The 24,235-nt window shown below is 36.7% G+C and overlaps 1 protein-coding gene, 2 long non-coding RNA genes and 3 pseudogenes across 3 annotated transcripts; 3 read left to right on the top strand and 3 right to left on the bottom strand.

Moving 5' to 3' along the window:
• Positions 1–5,159: 5,159 nt before the first annotated feature.
• Positions 5,160–5,660, bottom strand: LOC148292380 (protein FAR1-RELATED SEQUENCE 12 pseudogene; annotated as a pseudogene).
• Positions 5,661–5,714: 54 nt separating this feature from the next.
• On the bottom strand, positions 5,715–6,376 carry LOC148292379 (protein FAR1-RELATED SEQUENCE 5-like). The gene is made up of 2 exons (XM_088245798.1): positions 6,206–6,376; positions 5,715–6,083 (listed from the first exon to the last, which is right to left on the bottom strand). The coding sequence occupies exons 1-2, from the start codon at positions 6,374–6,376 to the stop codon at positions 5,715–5,717; spliced, it is 540 nt and encodes a 179-aa protein (XP_088101924.1).
• A 3,974-nt stretch (positions 6,377–10,350) lies between these two features.
• On the top strand, positions 10,351–11,406 carry LOC110759103 (uncharacterized). The gene is made up of 3 exons (XR_002527053.2): positions 10,351–10,629; positions 10,911–10,987; positions 11,136–11,406. It is a non-coding gene; the product is annotated as an uncharacterized LOC110759103 (long non-coding RNA).
• A 1,970-nt stretch (positions 11,407–13,376) lies between these two features.
• LOC148292378 (uncharacterized) lies at positions 13,377–14,324 on the top strand. Its single transcript, XR_015826200.1, has 2 exons — positions 13,377–13,465; positions 14,158–14,324. It is a non-coding gene; the product is annotated as an uncharacterized LOC148292378 (long non-coding RNA).
• An 809-nt stretch (positions 14,325–15,133) lies between these two features.
• On the bottom strand, positions 15,134–17,040 carry LOC110759101 (UDP-glycosyltransferase 88F5 pseudogene; annotated as a pseudogene).
• A 4,636-nt stretch (positions 17,041–21,676) lies between these two features.
• On the top strand, positions 21,677–22,829 carry LOC110759109 (AP-3 complex subunit mu pseudogene; annotated as a pseudogene).
• Positions 22,830–24,235: the final 1,406 nt, after the last annotated feature.

Here is a 24,235-nt window from a genome sequence, read left to right as displayed (position 1 = left end):
AAAATACTGCGAGTTTCTGACCTCCAATGTAGAACTAGCCAATATTTCCCATCATGCCATGCCCTTGTATCGGTTGAAGCTCGCTGTGCAGTTGTTGCAGGGATATTAACACGTGTGCTTAATTAGGAGAGGCAATATGACATAACTGGGTGGGTAAGACGAACTTGCAAACTTCATTTCACTGGGTGGGCGGTTTGTAATTATGTAGGTAACAGTAGTTGAACTGAAGAAATTCATATAGCTTGGTATTGGCTCAATTCGCGAGATAGAGAACTAACCTTTCTATCATATAAGGGAAGCTCGAAGAACTTTCTTCGCATGCTTGAGGGCATCCTTCCCGTTTGTACGAAGGTTTTGAAAAGTTAGTTTTGAGTCTTACTTGTTAATGAACAAACTCTTCTTTATGATCCAACTACCCCTTTTGACTTAAAATTAAAGAATAAGTTATTTTTATTGGGTTCAAATACAACCTGTACGAAACCGTCAACACATGTTGTTGATACTATGCTGAACCATAAACCGTAGGACCTGCCACACTGTGTTTTCAAATGTGTAATAAATAGGAATGTTTCTTGTTTACGGCAAACAAGATTGTGAAGGTCAAAATACAGGCATATCAAACGTTCTAAAATTCATTTCGTAATTATGCTGAATGATTAGTTCATAATAGTAGATGTGCAAACACTTCTTCATATTTCATAGGTGTCCGGATTAGACAATTACAAAATATATACTTGAAAAGCCAAAACAGAACACAATTTATAAATATATACTTGAAATTGCTTGAAGATTTCCAGACGCAAAAAGATTCTTACTTCTTCATCACTTGAACTGCCAAATTCAGAAATGATAGAACTAAGAACAGTAGGAGGATCTTTTTAATGCCCTTCACCATACGAATGACTTCAGCATATGCATTAAGTTCCTTCACAACCAGCTGGTTTTCAATTTCAGATTCAGTTGGCATGTTGCCTCTAGTCACCCATTCATAGCCGCTACACCTTGTAGCTCCCTAAAAAAACATAAGAAAGTTACATTTTTCATTTTCGGACTACAATGTCAGACCCAATTCTTCTACTCTGTAGCAGTTTTCGTTGGCTTAGGCAATGGCCGATCTGAGTTAGTGTTATTGGCTTAGGGAAGATAATACTTACATATGATGTGAAGCACTTCCAATACGGTCTGCCCATATTCCTTTCAGATTTCGAAATTAGCATAACCATCTCAGCATTGCAATGCCGACACCTCTTTGCTTGAGTGTTTGTTGAAGAATTCGACATGGCTTTGCCAGAAGGGAAAATGAAGATAACAGAAGATGACAACCCTTCAAACAATTTGCTCAAAACCCCCAATTAATTTTCCTTAAAATCTGAAAAAGGAATGGTTTTTTCTTTTTTGGGGAGAACTAATATGGAGTTTCAAGTTTCAATTGTCCTGTTTTGGTCGTAACAATCCGTGACTGTGAGCGGCAAATTCAAAATTTGCAGGAATGTTTTTTTTTTGTTAACCCTAACCCATGAGCGGGAAAGAAAAGAATTGGTTTAATATTTTTTAACCCTAAGCATTCGACAGTAAACCCTAAATCTTGGGGGGCAAGCCCCTACACCCTTGAAGTCGTTTACAAATTGAATATTTAAGTGGAAACGATTAGAAAATATTAAAACTGGTGTGTGGCGGCGTGGGAGCGCGCCGCGTGGCAGTCAGACTTGCAGCTCCCCACTCCAGCGCCTCCACTTGGCATTTCTTGTATATTTTATTCAGTTTTTTTTCCCAAAAATCGTTAAAAATACAGGAAAATTAAGGAAAAAATTGGGAAATTTCCTAACTCTGTGTGGGGATGAATACTTCATACGGAAAGTACAAACCCTGGTTTAGGAGCGAGTGAAAAATAAAATTTGGGAACCAACCCTACATTCGAATGATGCAAATGAAAACCCTAGTACACTTTGTAAACCCCACACTCTCATATGTTCGATCACATTAATCCCGTATCCAAATTTGTTTGTCCTTCCCTTTTTCCGGATATGTCATCGAAGGAAATCCCGTCACGATCGCTGAGGAATTTTTCGGGATTTTTTCACCTTCAATTTCGATTTTTAATTGAATATTGAAGTGGAAACGATTAAAAAATATTAAAACTGGCGTGTGGCGGCATGGGAGCGCGCCGCGTGGCGGTCAGGCTTGCAGCTCCCCACTCCAGCGCCTCCACTTGGCATTTCTTGTATATTTTATTCAGTTTTGTCCCCAAAAATCGTTAAAAATACAGGAAAATTAAGGAAAAAATTGGGAAATTTCCTAACTTTGTGTGGGGATGAATACTTCATCTGGAGTTTTGAGTTAATTATTGGCAAAATGTTTTTTGTGAAAATTGATATGTAATTCTTGATGTTAGTGAACAGGGATTTCCGTACTATGGGATTCAATATATTTTTTTTTTGGTGCAGAAATCCTAAAAATTGCTGAACAATTCCGAAAATAATGGGGAAATGTCGTAGATGGTTATAATCAAATTGGGAAAAACCCTCCACTTATTTCGTAGATCCACATTGCGATACTTAAATAATTATGTTAGTGAAAAGGGATAACCGCATGACTTAATTATTGTTGCAAATATAGTTTCAAATGCAGGACAAATCAGGAAATGAGGGAGATTTTTTTGGGGTATTTATGGGATCATCAGAGTATCTTAGAAGATCAAGGATGTGTCAGACATCCACTTGTCAACGAAGTGAGTGAAAGGATAATCCCTTTCCGGGTTGACAACACGCAACCTCCCTCCCATATGCCTGGCTGTCCTCTTTAACGAATGACTGTTTGGGGAAATTGAACCAGAAATTCCACATTTGAGACCACTTACTGAAACGATATAGGACCCAAAACCATAAACATACTTCAAATAAAAACATTACAAAGTTCAGATAGTTTCACCTTTACATAAAAACACAAAAAACCAAAACAACCATTGATTAATAAAACACCTATCATACCATGTATATAGACTTATATATCAAACGCAGTCATGAAGTGGAGTTCGCGCTGGATGCAGAACAGCTCCCTCTTCCATTTGCAGGGTTCACAGCAGTTCCAAGCATCTACGTTATCCCAGTCTTGGGCACTGCGGTCCCCGAACTAATACCACTTCCGATTACCCTCACAGTCAATGCAGTCTTGAAAAAAATCTTCGCCTGCAGTAAACTTTTCAAGCAAAGGAGGAGTTTTGGTGCCAGACATTGCATACCCACCCAGTCGCAAGGTTATTGAATCCCTGCAAGCTTTTATGTTCAGTTTCTTCGTTTTGCTGAGATGGCACAAAAACTCCAGCCCATTCTCCTTGCCGTCGCTAGGGTTCAATAGCCCTAGCAAGCCAACAAGGTAGGAGGCTTCCTTATGCCCTGCCATAGCCGCCACCCGCAGGTTCTTCAGCGCCTCATCATCATTCTTCACGAAGAAGTCATGAATAGCTTCTCTGTAAATGATTTCTGGATTGTTATATTGTTTGCACTATTGCAAGAACTCAACAATTTTCCCTTCATCTTCACCGTACCAGTCCTGATGCCACTGATACTTATCCACTGACACCGTTGTCCAAACCTCAGGATCGTTGAGCATTTGTTTAAATAACTTACAGGTTGCCGCCATGTTGTACAAATCTTCAGAGGACTGCTTTGCAACCACGAGCAGCACCTTAAACCATGCTAAATGTGGAATATCCATCTTGGTTGTTGGAGAAGAGGGACTGAAAAGGGTCTGTGGAGAAGAAGACTGAAAAGGGTTTGTGGAGAAGAGGACTGAACAGGGTCTGTGGAGAAGAGGACTGAAAAGGGTCTGTGGAGAAGAGGACTGAACAGGGTCTGTGGAGAAGAGGACTGAAAAGGGTGTGTGGAGAAGAGGACTGAAAAGGGTGTGTGGAGGTTTTAATAATAAAGGTGTCGTTTGGGGACGAAGAAGGAAGTGCCGTATATATCTTCAGAGGCGTGACCCACTTCACAATGGACGAAGACAAGGGTTTAGATCAGTTTCAATTATATTATTCGTTTCCCAAGCGTTGTGCTGCAAGCCTCCCAGCAACCAGGAGAATCAATCGAAGGCAAGCATCCCCTTTGGAATCCTTCAATTTCATGCTTTGTTCTTCCATCTTCTTCCTCCCTCTCTCTCTCTCTCTCATAACACACATCCAGAGAGCAAGCTTCCCTCTCATCTTCAAAACCTAGCAATTTCATGCACTATTCATCCTTCTTCCCCATTTTCCCTCCTGGCAGAACTGTTCCAGTGCTTGACAGAGCTTTCGTCAAGCTGCCGGAAAATCACTTAAGCCACCCATTACCCTCTCCTTGTCTCCTTCTCCCTCTTTTCAGCCAAACCCTTGTCAGATCCTCTCTTCCCTTGCCTTAGATACTCTGTTTCTCATAGGAAATCACAGCTCTTTCTCTCTCTCATGCTAAACTCACGAATGCTCAGCTCCCATGCCACAAGCCTCTCATGCCAAGCCACAATATTTACATGCAAGCAACTATTAGTCTCGTTGGTGAAGAAGACCAAGGTGTTTCCTAAGGCTCAGCTACCCTTTCGAAGCACACTTGGGGTTTGATTCTCGAACTCAGACACAAGGGGCGATTCCAGCCATTTGCTCTTTACAGCAGCCCAGGCCCATTCGTCAAGCTGCTGGAACGAAAAAGACCCCCACAACTATGTAATTGTCTGGCAAGTGCTCCACCTGCTTCATTCTTAAAAATGCTAGGATGTGTCGGCACGGAATACCCCAAAATTCAAATCCTTTGCAGCTGCAATAAGCTTTATCGGCATCTTTATCATGCACAAGCTCCTTAATCCGTGTCACCCCCGGATTTACCCGCTCACTTACTTTGTACCTGCACTGGGTCTCATCTTGCTCTACAAGTTCGAACAAGCATAAAAGGCTTCGGAAGTCTTCCCTCTCAAACATTTCAAGAATTTCCTGAGTGTAAATGCGTGCCATTTGATGTTGCATTGGTGTTCGAAATGGCAGTGGAGGTTTTTCATTGGTATCAACATGATCAACCATTAACTCCTTGTGCCTCTGTGAACCAAGAGCTCTTTCAAAACGTACAATGAATTCCATCAATGTGTTTTTTCGGTTAATATATTGTTTGAAAAATACATGACAGCTTTCAGCCCGTTGACTACTGGACACTCCCAGCCGAAAACACATGTTTTACATATGATGGAACCCAATTTTCCCGCAAAGCATGAATCGAGCTCAGCCACGGATGGTCTTTCAGCCCATTGCTTGTGACGATTTCATCCCATTTCGCATCAAATTCTTCTCTAGTGTCCATACCCCATATGCATTTGCACATTTCCGAAAAACATTCCCCAATGCCGGGTTTCTCCATAAACTTATTCAAGATATGCCATATGCAATATCTCTGGAATGTTTTTGGGAGAGTTAAAGCAATTGCCTTTGACATGGCTGCATCTTGATCAGTGATGATCATTTTGGGTGGCTCACCTGGCATGGCTTTCTTGAATTCTTCGAACAACCATACAAATGAATCCGTGGTTTCACTACTTAGGAATGCACAACCAAACAACACTGTCTGCCTATGGTTATTAACGCCTAACAAAGGCGCAAAGACCATCCCATAGCAGTTCGTGTTGAACGTCGTATCAAATACCACCATATCCCCAAAAAACCCATAAGCTCGTCTTGACCTTGCATTTGCCCAGAAAGAATTTCACATCCTTCCTTCCGAATCTACCTCCATATTGAAATAAAATGATTCATTTTTTCCTTGCTCAGCCAAAAAATGCTCCTTCAGCAGCTCTGCATCATGCCCAATCAGCTCCCCACGCACGTCCCTTGCATAATTATAGACATCTCTCCTAACAAACCCAACATTTTCCAATCCCCCTACTTGCACCTCAAGAAGGCTTACCTGTTTATGTACAGGGATATTAACTTTGCTCGTATGTGCACTATAGGCCTTTGTAGACTCTATTAAGTTACGGTGAGATCTCAATAGATGGACTTTATCAACTGTGGTCATGTCATGGTTGTGTACCTCATTGAATCCTACGACAGTGTACTTATTCTTCTCGTTTACCTTCAAAATCGCAAGTTTAGCCTTGCACCCAGTTCGAGTACAACCTCGCTGTCTTCTCTTACGACTAACAGTGCTTGTCAACACATACCTTGTTTACAGCATATATATTCTTTCCTTGTTACCTCTCCAGTGAATGTGCACGTTCTCGTTGTAGAACACCGAATGCCAAATTCGGCTTTCGCAGCATACATATTATAGAAATTGAACACATCCTCACAGCAATCAAATTCAAGTCCCAATTTTGGTTTCAATTCCGAACTAACTTCTGGTGTCACCTGTCCTTCGCACTCCATTTCACAGTTCTTGCAATTTAACCCTGAATATCACATCACCACCATCATATATGACATTAAAATCACTATCTGTGAAACATTAAAGACCTACATACACACTAACGTAACTCGTGCTGATGCCCAATATTTGGCACAGGCTTTCAAACAGCTTTAAAATATATATCAACTAACATATGACATCCAAATGACTCTCTGGTGAAACATTAAACACATACATACAACCTAATCTGACTCATGCTGATGCCCAATATTTGGCACATGTTTTCAAACAGCTTTACAATATATATGAACTAACATATGACATGCAAATGACTCTCCGCTGAAACATTAAAGTCATACATACAACCTAAAGTGACTCATGCTGATGGCCAATAATGAAAGTGACAAATACAGTATATGGCTTACCTCGTAACTGATTTCCAACTTCAAATTTTCAACAACTATGACAACGTAACGTAGCCCTTTTAGATCTGGACGTCAACCCCAAAAACTTTTCTTCTTCCTCAACCCCTGTTTCGCCCCCGCTCAAGGATTTCAAAACCAACAGAGCAGAACCACAACGGTACGGTCAGCACTTTCCAACTCAACGCCAGTTTCGACGTTGCTCAAGGATTGACGTATGTCCCGATCCCAAAAACCCAACCACAAAGATGAAATTATAAAATCCAAGATTACTTTGTTTCGCCTGAATGGGAAACCCAGAAAAATGAGGGTACTCTCTCTTCAATGTTACAGTTCTTCCTCAATCAAAGATGATAAAAAAATGGCCTCCTCATTGAACTGAGCGAACAGCTGGTTTGGAGGGGACTTGTGTTTGGAGGTGACGTCTGTTTTGGAGGGGACGTTTTGGAGGGAGAAGAGAGTATTGGAGGGAGAAGAGAGAAGAAGGCCTCGTTCTAATACAACACTTACACTTACAATTGCTTTTCATACAGCCGTTAGATTGGATCCAATGGTGTTCTCATGTTATGTTCTCACATAAGCGTTCTCACTAGATCCTGACCCATCTTCACCCACCCCAGCAGCGTTTTACCCAGATTTGAAGGCCACCCTACCAAGGCGCTTTGGCCCAGAATGTCAACTTGATATGGGCTTATTTCTTTGAGATTTTTGCCGTATAGGCTCGTGTAAAAAGCCAAGTTGGACTTTTTACAAAATGTTTAGTTGAGATTTTTGATAAATTCCTAAGTTGGTGTTTAAAATCTCTAAATATTAGTTTGAAAATTATATGGGTCGAGTAGGCTCGAATTAAAAGCCCGAAATAGTATAGCCCGTGGTAGGGCTTGTCAATACTAGGGCCTTGGCTCATAACTCCTAGAGTCGGGTTGGCCTGGCCCGGCCCATTTTACAGGCCTACCTATGATTAAAGAAAAATAAAAGAAAGAAGAACTCATCAACTAAAGATTCAAATGGACTCTTCTAATGCAAATACATCATATACTCAATATAGGGATCACAGTTGCAATGGAGTTTCCCCATATATACTCTTGCCTTAAATATCAAACAGGTAAAACAATTAATATGAGAATTGAATGAGAATTTAAAGGATTGCAGCTAAGACTTCATACACAATTTAAGCCTTCATAAAAGGTGTCAATTTGTTATGTTCAATTTCCTATTCTTTCATATAATTTGTTAGCTTCAATTTGCGCTTAAGTAAACCCTAACATGTCCTGTATCTTTTGGCGGGTTGGGACAAGGTAATTAGGTTTAATGGGCTAGGCCAGTCCGTAACTCATTATGGGTTGTGCCGACCTAAAACCCAATGGGCTGGCCCGTTTAAAGCTCATTTATTAAATTATATTTGTTTTAGAGAAAAATATTACATAATATTATTATATTTATATATTAAATTCAAGTCTATTTCTTTTTTCTAATGATATATATTATTTTTTTTTCTTTATATATAAAATAATAATTTTGTTTTTCAAGTTTCAATTTTTAAAACTCAAACAATTATCTAGTGTCCTATTTTTTCAACAAATAATAAATCTTGTTAGTATATACATAATTGTAAAAAATATTTAAATGAAGTTGTAAAAAAATTACAAAAAAAAAATACAGTACATGTCAAATTTGGTGTGGGCCCATATCGGCCCGTTTAGTGGCCCAACATGAGCATGTTGATAATGAATGAGGTTTTTTTTTTTTTTTGGTCTGAACCATGAGGTGGTCTTGAATGGGCCCCAACTATGGGTGGCACCTTTAAGCCTTAACCACAACCCAAACTAATCCCCATTCACACCGGGTCGGCCCGTAAGGGGTAAAGTGTTGGTCAAAGTGGTGACTATGTACGAGAGCAGAGATCGAACCCCTGATCTCTCTTAATGAATGAGGTTTTTGAGTATTGGCAAGAGCATGCAAGTGATGATTTAATAGGCGAGGCAAGGCGGTGGTTGTGAATGAAATAAATGTTTTCACCGGTTATCTTACGTGCAGGAATTGAAGTAAAGAGTCCATTTTTGTTCAAGGATAAATAAGAGTTTACCTTCCCAGCATTGTGCTGCATGCAGCTTCAAATTCCCTTGCTATTTTATTTTATTTTTTTGGTCTTTGGTTACAATTTACAAACGATGCCCGAGGCCCAAGCAAAACCAATAGGCAAAAGAGACCAAAGTTCAAAGTAGTTTGCTTTTATCACACGTTAATAGTTATTACTAGGGGTGGCAATTTCCGACTCGACCCGTTACACGACTCGAAACCCACACGGGAAAAACACGACACGAACACGACCCATTAATAAATGGGTAATTTTCGGGTCAACCCACCACTGACCCATTTATAAACAGGTGGGTTTCGGGTCAACCCGCCAACCCGTTTAAATACCTGTTTTAACCCGTTTATTAAACGGGTTGTGTCATGGGTCGTGTCAACCCGTTTACTACCTGCCAACCCGCGAAAAAAAATTAAAGAAATTGAACCTTCAGCACACCCAATGTGTTTCGAACCCCAGCCAATTCCACCCTTCTCCTTGCTCCTTATCCATCTTAGTGTGGATAACTTTGTGATTATATGTTACAACATTTGATATTTATAATGTCTTTACAAACTGATGAGCACTTAATTATTATATTTTTATCCCTAAATTATATTTGTTAGTAATTATTCCTTATTATTTGAGTTAATTATGTATCTAGGGTTTAGGGTTTAACGTTTTAATCCCTAAACCCTAAACCCTAAATCCTAAACCCTAAACCCTAACTCTAAATCCTAAACCCTAAACTCTAAACTCTAAACCCTAAACCCTAAACTCTAAACCCTAAACCCTAACTCTAAACCCTAAACCCTAAACCCTAAACTCTAAACTCTAAACCCTAAACCCTAAACTCTAATCCCTAAACTCTAATCCCTAAACCCTAAACTCTAAACACTAAACTCTAATCCCTAAACCCTAAACCCTAAACTCTAAACCCTAATCCCTAAACTCTAAACCCTAAACCCTAAACCCTAAACTCAAAACTCAAAACTCTAATTCCTAAATCCTAATCCCAAAAGAAATTTCGTATAACTTTTAAAATTTGTATCATGTCACTTTTTTAGCGAAGGTGCAATATTGACTAAGTATGAAAAATGGTTTTTCGGAATAATCATTTTTCTCGAGATAATTTTTGGCGGTTTTTATTCATTACACATCAAATAAGAAAACTTGATTTTATGAGATTTAAGTATGAAGTATATATTGACTTAATGAGCCATCATTTTTAGCCTAAATCGTATTTTGCACTAAAACCGATTTTTCATATTTTGATTTGGTGGGAATTTGATTTTCTAGTATTTTTATTTGAATCCAAATGGGGGGTACTTCTTTATTTACATTGTAAACTTAAGTAAATGGAGTAATATAAAAATAAATGAAAGTAAAATGACAAAGACATTTACTTAAATATTGGAGATGAAAATAAGGTAATCTGTATAGTACAAAACTCATTTACTTTGAACCCTAATAACCTACAGCACAATATATAATGTAAACATTCTCTCTCTCACATTCCAAAACCTAACCCTAACAGCCGTCAGCTCCTTTCTCTCTCAGTCTCCGTCTCTGCCTCCCATCCTCTGCATCTCTCAGTCTCACCATCTCATCTCTCAGTCTCCGTCTCTGCCTCCCATCCTCTGCATCTCTCAGTCTCACCATCTCATCTCTCAGTCTCCGTCTCTGCCTCCCATCATCTGCATCTCTCAGCCTCCGTCTCTGCCTCCCAGAGAAGAAGAGCTAAGCCTGAGACTGCTTTCCTCTCGGGAAATAATTATGGGTATTTTTTTCTTATCTTTTTCTTTCGTTTCCCTACGTTTGGAAGATCTTTGTCTTTCAATTCCTGTTCATTTAGATTTCTTTTTTTTCTTGTTCCGAAGTTTTCTGGGCTTTAAACTTTTCGATTTATTATTAGCTTATCAATCGATTGGGGGTTCTATCATCAAGGCTTTTTATTCTGTTGTTATTAATTAAAACAAGGATTCACGTGTTGTTTTTGTTTGTTGATTGTATATGTCTATTACAAAAGTATGTATTTCCTTCACCGTTTGCTTTCTTTAGAAGCAGCAGATTTGCTACAGAAGTTGTCATTAGATTCTTAAACCAAGATCCTGGAAATTCCTGAGCCAACTAAGAAGGTACCATACATTTCAAACTGCTAATTTTCTGGGAATCAAAGAAAATATGGTTATTTGCTGAATTTAAGTGGAACTTGAAAAGCATACTGAAACATTCAATTATTTAATCTGATATGTGGTTCTAAGGTTAGTTGCTTTTTCAATGCAGCCTTCTGTTAATCAATATGGGTCTATTGATTCTGGAAATGCTGCAAATGGTCAGATCCAATCAGAGCGCTCCGTGACCTGATTTCATGGATCCATCTCTATGCTATCTCCCGAATGCTTATCCGTCTGCGTATTACAATGGTGGCTGAATATTTGAGTTGGGAATGTGATGTTGTATTTTATGTTGTAATATAATCAAAGATTTTTTTGTTTATGTTTGATTTGGATTTTAGACTGACTTTGAAGTTTTTAATTTTATTGTCATTTTGGAATGTTTGATTTGGCAAAATATTTGAGATGGTTGTTAGAATTTAAATTTGAAGCAACCAGGTTTTTAAACAGGTCATTAAACAGGTAGGTTACCTGTTTATGACATAACCCAAGCAAGTTAATAAACAGGTTATTACCTGTTTATGACCTAACCCAACCTGTTTAGTAAACAGGTCATAAACAGGTCGTGTCGTGTCAACCCGTTTATAAACAGGTTGGGTTTGGGTTTGCATTTCCTAACACGATTAATAAATGGGTCGTGTTTGGGTTGGGGTTTCTTGACACGTTTAAAAGTTTGACACGACACGAACCCGACACGACACGACCCATTGCCAGCCCTAGTTATTACGATTATTACGATGCTTCTTTAAAAAAAACAAAAAAACAAAAATTAGTTAGTAATTATGATGCTGTGAAAGGCCTCAAGTGAAACCCCCCTCTAATTTAGACTATCACTTGTAATAAAAAAAAATATATATATATATATATATATATATATAATTATTACTATGCTATCTCTAGAACCCACCTCAGACAAAAATTCAAATTAGTTCGCTTTTTTCTTCTTCTTTTTTTTGCCAAAAGGGAGGGAAACACATAGTTACAATAAGTTTTTAAACTCATAACCACTTGGGAACACACCAAAGATCTGGATCGAACCAAATGACCCATTAGTCAAAGTAATTTGCTTTTACCACATGTTAATTATTACGATGCTCTCTCTAGTCTCTTATAGTTTGGTAAACGACGTAAGTTCGAGGCAGGTAGAATAAGGTTCCAACCACCACTCTTGGAACTCAATATGTAAAGACACCTAGACCTAGCTGCCAATATAGAGTTTTAGGAATTTTAATAATGAAGTTATGGCAAAAAAGACCTGTTAGCAAATACACTTCATTTGCTATGACCTAGCTGACAGCAAAGTATTAAAAAGAGTTTCCAAATATAGTAGCACGCCTAATGTTGGTGGAGCCAACATGCCCTTTTATTAATGTTCTTGTTTTGGACGTAAACCTTTCAAATACAATCTAATACATTTCTATCGTTCGGCACCACAAACCAAAAAAACCAAAAAACCAAAAAACCAAAAGAAGAGAGAAGAAAAATGTACAATCTACGAGCTAGTTCCAACAACTATGATAAATGAAGGCAATACGTTTAAATTATAAAAGTTTAATTATTGAAGGAATTATAAAGTTTTGATTGATATTTGAACCTTGTTCTACTACTATAATATTCCTTTGCATAATTTGTTGAAGATAAAATAAATTCAAAGACTTCTTTTTCTCAACTTCGAGCTATTTCAATTTCAACATATTTTTTATATTTCAGAGTTAGGACATGTAATTTCACTCAACAGTGAACTTTGATTTTCTAATTTCCTTCTAGTGTCGTTGTTAAGGTAGATTTTCTAATTTCATTCTAGTGTCGTTGATTTTCTAATTTGATTTGATTTGACACTACGAAAAAAAGGGGGCAATAGTCCTCACCATTTAGGTAGATGGACATGTAATTTCACTCAACAGTGAACTTTGATTTGATTTCCTTCTAGTGTCGTTTTCACGGTAACAAAATCAGTTTTCTTTACATTTAGGTAATGGTCAATGATTTGTTCTTATTATATTTAATTCAAGTGTATTGGAAACTTGAAAAAGTGTAATATTTTATTGATTTGAGTTCTGGTTAGCTTTGTTTTTATTATAACTCCCACCTTTAGTTGTCAACATTCCCGGTGTGCTTTTACGTTAAACAATTCAAATTAAAGTTTTATTTTTTAAAAAAAGACTAAAGCTTTTAATATGCATCGAGAAACCAAAACCAGGCCAACTACCACCCAGTTTTTTTCAACATTACCAATGTTGTTTTGTACTAAAAATTCAAACTTTGAGTTTTTATTTTTATTTTGAAGAAACTAAAGCTTTTAATATGCACGAAAAAAACAAAAGCCAAGCCAAACTAGCAAAAAGAAAACACAAGTTCGTTTTTATCTTCTTCTTGGTAGCTCTTCTTCTATGTTTTAATGGCTCTCTTACACTGCCCATTCTTGCAATAAGGCTTAAGGTCCGTCTGGGTTTCTTCTTCGACTTATTCTTAAACCTTAAATAAAAATTTCAGTTTTTAATGTAAGTTGTAGTGTTTGTTTAACTTTTTAAGAGCATCCACAGTGGGGGCTGTAAATTCGGGGGTGTAAAGCCACTTTTACATCCCCTTTACACCTCCGGGGGGTGTAAATATGCTTTTTGCTCCAGTGGGGGGTGTAAATTTGGGGGTATAGCTGTGAGTCCCAGCCTTTTATGTTGACTTTTCTTCATTTTTCTTCTCTTTTCTCGGGTGGATCCCGCCTGCAAGGATGTAAAAATGGATGTAAATATACATTTTATTTTACATCCCCATGGTTGTGATGTATATTTACATCCATTTACATCTCACCATTGGAGACGATTCCGGTGACTCGGGGTGTATATTTAACATACACCCCCATATACATCCCCCACTGTGGATGCTCTAAGGGTTCTATCATCAGAATTCAGATCTACCGCCGCCAGAGCATTGATGGCGATCCCACACCATCCCTCTATCATAATTAGATTTACCCTTTGGAGTTTGATATTTGTACTTTTCTATTTTGATTTTTAGGTTTCAATCCAAGGCTTTCATTACGTTTTTATAGATTTTTTCGTTTCTTCGGTATGTTATAGATTATTGCTTGGTTAATCAAGTTATGGATTATATTTGGTTTTTCTTTTTCTCAGATGATGAAGATGATGAGGACAAAGAACAAACGCTCAAGATATAATTAATTTTTACCAGTTGGAGTTTGATTTTTGTACTTACTATTTTGATTTTTAGGTTTGAATTATGGGCTGTCATTTTGTTTTTTTAGATTTTTCGTTTGTTAATCGAGTTATGGATTATACTTGTGTTTGACTTGGATTATGCTTTGGTTTTTCTTTTTTAGATGATGAAGATGATGAAGATGATGAGGACATAAAACACTCAAGATGCCATAAGACTAAATTGTAATTAATCAATTAGAGAATTATAATTAATATTTTTGGTTGAAAATTGTAATGGAATTGCAATCAAATGATATAATTATTGAATTGTTTCTTTGTGTATTGAATGGTAGTGATTGTACATATATATATTATTCAACTACTGTATATTTATTAGTCAATTATTGAAAAATGAAAAGGAAGAGATACACCAAATAAAAAAAGAAAATGAAATATATCAAATAGAAATTTAATACACAAATAAAGATTTAAGTAAAACTTTAGATATATTAAAATATAAGGCAAAAGTTGATTTGATGTGTTATGCGCCCCATGCACTTCAGAGGCTGTTGACAGTCAACTAAAATTTGTCGCGAAGCTGTTAAATTCGTGACAAAGGACATATATCACCAACCCAAAATTCGTAACTGCAGCGTTACTATAGGGCTTACTCACCAACAAAGGTGATCGTTGCTGCCAATAGTCACCAATAAAAATGGTAACTATTTCTGACTTTTTTTGTAGTGTGATATCAAGAATCTTTCTTATAATCTTTTTCTTTAATAAAATAGAATGATAACCACTATACATGACACTCAATTTAACCAAATGAAAACATAGTGTTTACAAACTGAGAATATATAAATTTGATGTGTTACATTATCCTCACTCAAACAAATTACGTATACATAAAATCAAAACGGATGGAGCCAAATGGTAAAGTAGAAAGAAAGCACCCAAATTTAATTACTAGAAATATATGGAAGGTACAATAATTTCTAATGGTTGCTTCTTTTTTTTTTTTTGGTTGAAAATAAGCGACAACATATTATTGATGAACAAACAAAAGTTCAAAGCAACTATGTGCCGATATGGGCAAAACTTCTCCAGTGACCAAACGGCAGAGCAAAGGACAAAAACATTTACTTAAATGCTGAAAATGGAAATAAGGTAATCAGTACACCAAGAGTGCACCACCACCAACTGAGCAAATGGGCAATTTGAAGCACCTATAATGGTGTTTCTGGCGAGGGGAGGTGCAGCTACACCTTCTTGCACCTTAATAGGTCCGCCATTGATCCCAGAAGATTTGTTAAGCACAATAAGGTGAACAAGAAGATGCACCCTTGGTATTCCCCTTTATTTTTTTATTCACCAAGTGCAAAGTACAAATCCATAACTTATGTAATGCTATTAACAAAGTTAACCAAGTTTCTAGTGGATGAACCAGACTCACTCCAAGCAGCCAAAGCCATCTCTCCCATTTTCCTGCTCCTTTCTCTAAGCTCTTCCCCTTTTTTAAACTCCATCAACTCCCTAACGCTTCTCGCCAATTCATCCCCAAACACAAACCCATCTTCCTCTCTCTGCTCCACTGCAATCGCCATTTCCATGTCCTTCACCAAAACACTCTTATTCAAATGTTGCTCTGCATAGAGCGGCCATGCCACCATCGGCACGCCGGCAATCACCGCTTCAAGCACCGAGTTCCACCCACAATGTGTCACGAACCCTGCCACCGATTCCTTCTTCAACACTGCCACCTGCGACGCCCATGACTTCACCACCAAGCCCTTATCTTTGGTCCTCTCCATGAACCCTTCTGGCAACAAACCCTCCAAATCAAAGTCATGTACTCCATGGACCTGCTTGGTTTTCTCATCAAGGGGAGGCTTCTTCACTACCCACAAAAACCTCTGTCCAGTCTTCTCCAACCCATCTGCTATCTCCTTCAATTGAGCCCCTGAGAATGATCCTCTGCTTCCAAAACAAAGAAACACCACACTTCTACTTGGTTGTTGATCAAGCCATGACAAACAATCTTCTGCCTCTGTAGAATCCCTAGATTCTTTTTCTTCAGCAATCAACGGCCCGATATAGTAGACAGGAGGAGTGGGAGCATCAGGAACACAAAGACCTTCAGCAATGGCTTTGAGGACTGCAGGAGGCTCGAGCTCTTCAAACGTGTTGGCTATGATCCCATTAGATTTGGGAAGGTGGGAGCAGCAGTAGACCATGTCCCAATACGAAGGGTCGTCTCGATCAAGCATTGCCTCAGGCATGTGGGGGGCATTCAGGGGAGACTTCAACCCGGGAAACTCCAAAACAGTCTCAGTCAGATCCTTGAAGCTCTTGGTGGTTTGTTCCCCGATTTTTGGGAAATACAGAAAAACCGCAAGAGCTGCCGCGCCAGAGGTGTAAAAGTAGTAGGTGGGAATGCCGAGTTCCTTCGCCATTGGCATAGCAGAGGAGCAGAAGATGTCGATGATAAAAGCGCGAATGGCTAAAGATTTAGAAATTTCTTGGAGGGCAAGGCGGACATGAGGATCATTCCGGCGAATGAAATCGAACATTATGGCTGCTCCAATTAATGTATTTTCAATTTGAACGCGAGGGAATTGGCGGAAGGAGATGGAAGGATGGGCTAGGGAGATGCGCTGGATGTAGGCGGGGATGCTTGGAGTGTCAACAAAACAGCCACAAGTGTAGAGAATGGTAATGGAGAATTTTCCGGGGTAACGATTGAGAATGAGCTTGCCTAGCTCAACCATGGAGATTATGTGCCCCATTCCTGGAGCTGCGTAGAGGACTATTGTATCTTCTTCCATGGCTTTGGTTGGTTTGTGTTTCACTTCTCTGGTTTTTCATTTTCGCTTCTCGTTGCTCAAAGCTTTTAAGGGAGAAGAGGTTTTGAAATACTCTTCACTCAAAGTAGATGGAAATTCAAGTCTGAAAGTTAGGTTAAGCATGAGGCAAGGCACAGGTTGTACACCAAATCGACCACGGCAAATGCAAAGTTGACATTGATTGGCTGATTCTGAAAGTCATTTATCATGATCAAAAGAAAAAGGGAGGAAATGGTTTTTTAATGGAATAACCAGGTTCTCACAAGCATGGACAAGAGTCTTTGATGTGCAGTATTACATTTTCCACACTCAAACAAAGTGGTCAAATCAAAATGGATACAGATCCAAATGGTAAAATAGAACCATGAAAATGACTAGAAATATCATAAGTTTTCTATGGGCTGCTTTTAATGTTAAGAGTGGCAAGCTGCTGTATGTTCATGGGATAAACCTGGCTAAGGTCCCCATTGAAAGCTTTCCTCCCAATTATGATGTTAGCTGCTGCTGTTGGGTGGAAAGCATCCCAGAATATGTACTGGTCTCGATTCGGGCATTGAAAGCTTTCATCTACTATAATAACATGGAACTTTATAGTAGATGATTTGGCTTGATCAGACAATATCTGGGTTGCTGCTTCATTTTAACTTGATCAGACATTTCAAACTCTTTGATTCACTCTCAACATGATCACGTTGACGAATTATAATCTAAGTGAATATTTATTAATATTATATCTTAAAAGTGTGAAATATTAACCATGTCATCTGTCTATATTAATACATGTGAATGAATTATATAACATAATTATATTCCAGTATCATATAATAATTTCTGCTCAAATTCAATATTGTCTTTCTCAATCATTGATCATTAACGTCGATTGTGTGGTTGAAAAGTTGCAATTGAAGTAACCAACATGCCAAAAATGTCAAGCATGAGTCAAAGATTGGAATTTCAGTTTTAGGCAATAGAGAAGAAAAGGAGAGAACGTTAAACAAAAGTCGTCACCAAAAAGTTATCATCTATAATCTCACACACAACCTAATGTTTATTTTTCAACAAAGAAACAGAAGCGGAAATAGCAAAAATTATTGTATATTATTCATGACATATTTACTTATTTAGAATGGATACTGTAATTATTATAATTCTCGAATTTTGAGATAATTATTCTAAACTCTCAATTCTATTCTTTATAATTTTCAGATAAATAACCTCTCAAATACCAGATAAACTGGATTATTGACAGGTATTCTCATTCCCCCCGCCTCTTTTGATTTGTTTTAAGACATTCAGCATATGGAATGTTGGCAACTTTGGTGTGGTAGGTGGGATTGGCACGAAAAGCTCTAAGCAAGCTTAAATAAATATTATAGATAAAGAAATACTAGCAATGTCTAATCAAGAAAAACTCTATTGTTTATTAATTAGGGAGATCCTTTAAGAAGAGAAAAACAAAGTTGCTAAATTTAAAAACTGGGACATGATCCAACGGGAGAGGGGCCCCTATAGGCAGCATATTTGTATGTGCTCCGGGCCATAGGTTCATAGGTTCAAATCTGTTTTGGGTACAGAGGGCCATAGATTCGAATCCTGCCACCTTGATGGTGCAATACGAATGACTACTTGTAATAATGTCCACTAACATGATCTTTCAGGAGCTTCTATGTTAGACAAAATATCAAACCCCCATATGTGTTAAATTAATCTTCAAGCAAGTAAGTTTTAGTCTTGAACCGATTAATTTGACCAGTAAAATTAATAGTAAATTGAGCTTAGACCCATAAAATTCATTTGTAATCATCTACAACCCTTTCTTTTATTTTTCTATTTAAAATACCCAATTTTTTCAAGTAAAACCCGCTGATTAGGATTCAAGTAAGCAAGTTACCTAATCTAGCTTAAAATCTGATTTATTCTATTTTTCAGATTCCAAAACTACCCCTATTTACAAGTTAACGTGTTATGTGGAGGTGTAACTAATGACACACATTGAATTTGGAAAGATCTTCAAATGGTTGTAATGGATATAGGAATTAATTTAGAAACTTATTTGAAATTAAATATTAAATTCAACATTAACGTATTAATAACGTTTTGGTTTATTTTATGACCAAAAAAAAACCTTTTGGTTTATTTAATAAATTTTTGTTGTTGTTTTCCTTTTATGAATTATACTACTAGTAATCTATTTTATTATAGTTTTATGAATAATAGTGTACATTGTAATTATGTTGAAAAATATTTTGATAATCTATTTATTGTTTGTTTTATGAAATTTTTTTATTATAAATAAACCTATTTTTTCTCTAAATAATGTACCTTTTTTTTTTCTCTAAATTATGTACCCTTTTTTCCCTAAATAAAGTACCTATTATTTGTTTTATGAAAAACAATTTTTTTAAATGAACCTATTTTCTCTCTCCAAATAATGTACCTATTTTTTTACTCTAATAATATACCTAGTAAAACAATGTACGTATTTTTTTTTTTAAATGAACCTATTTTTCCTCTCCAAATAATGTACCTATACACATTTATATGTATATTGTAAAATAATTTACCTATGGGTAAATAATGTACCTATATTTTCTATAAATTATTGTGTACCTATTTTTAATTTATGAAAAATGTACGGAAATTTCAATTACAAAGTAACTTACTTAGTTTTTTTAATTAATTTTTTTGGTAAATAATATACCTATATTTTATTTAAATAATATATTTATATTTTATACGTATATACTTATATTTATATTTTTCATAGGTACATTATTGGATATGTAATTTACAGATATTTTTTTAGAAAATTAGTTAAATACCCATTCCTAGACATAAAACTATAAATAAACCCTATACTATTTACTGTATATAAACACACCCAAAATAAACCCAAAAATCGACAGCTGTCGATTTTTTCAATTCAACAGTTATGTTGGATTACGATTTTGCCCTTTTGCAATTTTGAGAAATAGCCGACTTAAATTTTTTATTTTTTTAAAAAAATCTTTTATTTAATAACAATTATGTTGTAGATTGAAGAGGAATAAGAAGAAGAAGAGCATCGACCATGGGGATGCATGCGCTCATGACTCGTGGAGCAGCCTATGCGGCTCCAGGCTCATCTTCTTCCGCCAATCCTTGTCAATGCTCTAGGCAACGCTCTTATCGATTCTTCTTCCAAGACTTAGGTTCGTCATCTTCCTCGTTGCTTCTTTCACTTTCAATTTCTCTTCTCCATTTCGAATTTTCAATCCTCAACAACGTCATTTTCTCAGGCTTTCGTTTGATTCACGAACTAGACGCCCACAGCTTTTGAGCCGTAATTTTATCCAGGCGCTCATGGCCACATGCTGCACCACAGGCATGGAACTATGACTTGTACAACCTGGGCTATAGCCTAGGTGAGTTTTTTCTTTCTTTCTTATAGTTAGTGTTAATGTTAAGCCCATTTAGAGCATAAATCTATATATATAAAGCAAAATGCAGAGAATGGTGAAACATTCAAAATACCAGAAAATGCCCTTGGTTAATGCAAACATTAAGAATTGAAATTATTAATTAAATGAGGATAATATGGTAAATTCACACTTTTTCATATTAAAAAAATTAAAATTAAAAGAAAAATCAGATAATGGCCTATTTTTATGGAACACAACTACCCATTATCTTTTTTAATTCTAAAATAAATTTTAATTTTTTTTAAAAAAGCCTCTCGCAGGCGCGGAAGCACGTGCGGAAAGGCTAGTATCAATTAAACTAATTGGATAATTGTAGTCTTACCTATAGATGTCGTGTGTCTATCTAACTCTCTTTGTGATGATAAATTTTCATTTTTGAATTTTCCTATGAATTTTCTTTTCTCTTAATTCATTTTTGTTCATCATGGTAGACCTTAGCTGGCATTGTTGGTGTAAAATAGGCCTTTTAAACAAATAAAATAAAAATGATATGTTCTTAAATTATATATATATATTATCAATTTCATAAGCCTCCCTTAAGGATTTAACCAAGTCTAAAATCTAACAATTCAATAAGTTAAATTTAGCCCACTCTATTTTGAAATTCTGGATCCATCCCTGCTACACCAGATCTGAGAGAAGGCTCACAAGGATGAGCTTAAGAAGAACAAAGAGACCATTTCACCGTCAGCCGAATCATATTGGTATGATCCGGTATGATTATAGCCGAAATTTGATGCTCGTTGAGCAGTTTCTTTGCGATTTTGTGATTAATTTGAATATGCCTACGATTCTTTCCCTTAGTTTTGCATTTCATTTACAAATTGCGATAAATAAATTGATAAAAAAAAAATCTGAAAATTACTTGCTTGCTTATTTGTGTTAGTTCTAATATGATTTGTAATGCTAGTACTGTGTTTCTAGTTCTTAGCAGAATGGTTGAGCATCTACATAAACATTTACTGTTTGTATGATGTACATGCTAAGCTATTGTTAGTTAGCAATTTTTGTTTCGCTCTTACCACTGCTTTTGGTATTACATAAGGATAATAATGTTGTTTACTTGTTAAAATTCCTTTTTTAGCGGGTTGAGACCTATAAGTTATCTAGCCTGGTTTTGCTGCTGTATATATATTTTTTTAATGTGAAAATATATTGTGTTATGCCTTTCAGGATAATGAACCGTTAATGAGGGCACTGTCAAAGCTAGTCAATCTTAAAAATCCAGATCGTGTCTTGTTTGTTGGAGAGGCACTTGTTGGAAATGATGTTGTTGATCAGCTTTCAAAGTTTAATCAGGTTTGAGCTCCATATTCATGGTTTTTTCTAGTATTGTCCAATTAGGGTTTGAATATGGTGTTTTGCTTATTAAATTGACCAAAATCTTTACTGCAATGTGCAGCTTCTGGATGAGATGATTGACAATGGCTTCCCTCTCACTACAGAACCTAATATTCTGAGAGAGATGATTGCTCCACCAAATATAGTTAACAAGATGTTGAGTGTGGTGACATGCAATAGTTCCAACATGAGTGACACACTTCCAGGTCCAACATCATCTTGCATTCCATGGAGAACAGCAGACCCGAAATATGCTAACAATGAAGTTTATGTTGATCTTGTTGAAGAAATGGATGCAATTGTAAAGAGGTCAATCTTTTTTGTCTTTTTAATGCTTTGATAAGATATCTCCATCCTTTTCTTTTTGGTATGGATTAAAGATTCCATGTATTAATGACTATGCTTCCTGTTCGTAATTGGTGACTCTTTACAATCTAGAAAAGACAGATAAGGAGCTTCGGAAATCACATGGCATCTTGAATGCAAAATTTTGTTCACCCTTTTGCTTTCCGCAATCTTTTTGAATAACTTGGATGAGAATAGTAGTGCCTTATCTAAAGTTTGAAGAGGAGAATAATCTACTTCAAGATAATGGTTGCAATTTAATTTATAATTTTATAAGACATGTTATCATTTATGGATGGTGATGATTATTGTATGAAGATCTGCAGACTTGGTAGTTATAATTGAATGCTTTGTATGATTATAATTTATATCTCAAGGTTTTGTACTTAAAGTTGTGTGTGTGCTGCTCAGGGATGGGGTCCGGGTGAAATGCGAGATATATGGTGAAGTGAAAGTGAACTCCCATCTCTCAGGTGTTCCTGATTTGACTCTTTCATTTGCAAACCCTTCTATTCCTGATGATGTAAGATTCCATCCATGTCTTAGATTTCGCCCTTGGGAATCCCAACAAATTTTGTCATTTGTGCCTCTTGATGGACAGTTTAAACTGATGAGCTACAGGTGTATGGTGTTAAAGGGACTCTTAGGTTATTAAAATCTACTCTGTTTTTATTTAAGTTAAGGGTAATATAGTTAATTATTAAATATACCTTGCCTTCAAATTGGACCATTACATTTGATAGTTGTTGATCTTGTTGAATACTGAAGAAATTTCTCTTCCTCTGTTGAATTATAAGTGCTCAAGCTAATTTCATATTTAGTTAATTTTAGTTTTCTTGTATTTCAGTTTATAAGCCAAGTGTCATAGGTTGATTGGTTAGTTTAATGGAAGGCTGAGATTGCATTGTGATGTAATGCATCCAGCTGGCATTGTTTAACGGTAATATTCTCACACCAAGAGTGTGAGCTATACTGTACCAATTCTTGCAATCTAAAGAAAGAGAAGGTTCTCTGCTACACGAATAGCAGAGAGAGATTTTGTCAATTCTTTCTTCCTTCTTCTATTCCTCTTCTTCTCACTCTGGTTTTTCCAAAATACTTGAAAACAGTAACATGGCCTCAGAGCCAGGTTCGATTAGCTAAACAGGGGCGTTCATTCTGTGAAGAAAATCAGTCGAGGAGAAGTTCATTTTCAAGCTTACGAAGCTGAGTGAGCTCGATCATTTTTTTAGGGTCTGAAAACAACTTGTTTTCAGGTGCATCAGAAATCAAAATGGCTGGATCTGGAAGCTCATAGTAGAGACTTCCAATTTTCTCTGGAGAGAACTATGAGTTTTGGCGGATTAAGATGATTACCATATTTCGATCTTATGGTCTTTCGAATCTGGTAGAGAAAGGACTTCCTTCATCAGATTCAAAGAAGAAGAAGACAACTGAGGAAATCTCAAAAGAAGAGGATGATGAGAAAGCAGCTGCCATTCTCATGAAGGATGCGAAAGCTCTTGGAATTATCCAAAATGCAGTTTCTGATCAGATCTTTCCAAGGATTGCAAATGCTGACTCTGCAAAGATGGCTTGGGATCTGCTGTACTCAGAATATCATGGTGGAGAGCATGTTAGATCGGTAAAACTTCAAAATCTCAGACGTGAATTTGAGTACACTAGGATGCGTGATAATGAAACCTTATCTGATTATCTTACTAGACTAAATGAATTGATCAACCAAATGAAAACGTTTGGTGAAGTGCTTTCAAAGGAGAGGCAGGTTCAAAAGGTCTTAATTAGTCTAAGTAAGAAATATGATCATATATGTCTTGTGATTGAAAACACAAAGAATCTGGAAACAGTGGAGTTGCAAGAAGTGATTGCTATATTGAAGAGTCAAGAACAGCGGTTTGAAATGCATAATGTTGATACACATGAAAAAGCATTTGCCTCATTCACTGTGAGTTCCAAAGGTCAGAATAAAAATGGATCTCAGTCTGGTTCATCCAAGTCTCAGGGAAATTGGAATCCTAAAGGAAAGCCATGGGAGTCAAAAGGCAAGTCACAGCAGAGCAG

This window comes from Prunus avium, chromosome 8, assembly GCF_965620075.1.
Source record: "Prunus avium chromosome 8, drPruAviu1.hap1.1, whole genome shotgun sequence".
In the NCBI taxonomy this organism is placed as follows: Eukaryota; Viridiplantae; Streptophyta; class Magnoliopsida; order Rosales; family Rosaceae; genus Prunus; species Prunus avium.
Note: the sequence above shows the minus strand (reverse complement) of the source record. Positions and strands in the feature narration are given on the sequence as shown.

What these genes read in the sequence shown, in the direction of transcription:
- LOC148292379 (XM_088245798.1), bottom strand. Translation starts at nt 6,376, where the DNA reads ATGGAGTGCGAAGGACAGGTGACACCAGAAGTTAGTTCGGAATTGAAA. An exon ending in CGTGCACATTCACTGGAGAG is followed by an intron (nt 6,084 to 6,205) that starts GTAACAAGGAAA and finishes GCGATTTTGAAG; the next exon opens with GTAAACGAGAAGAATAAGTA.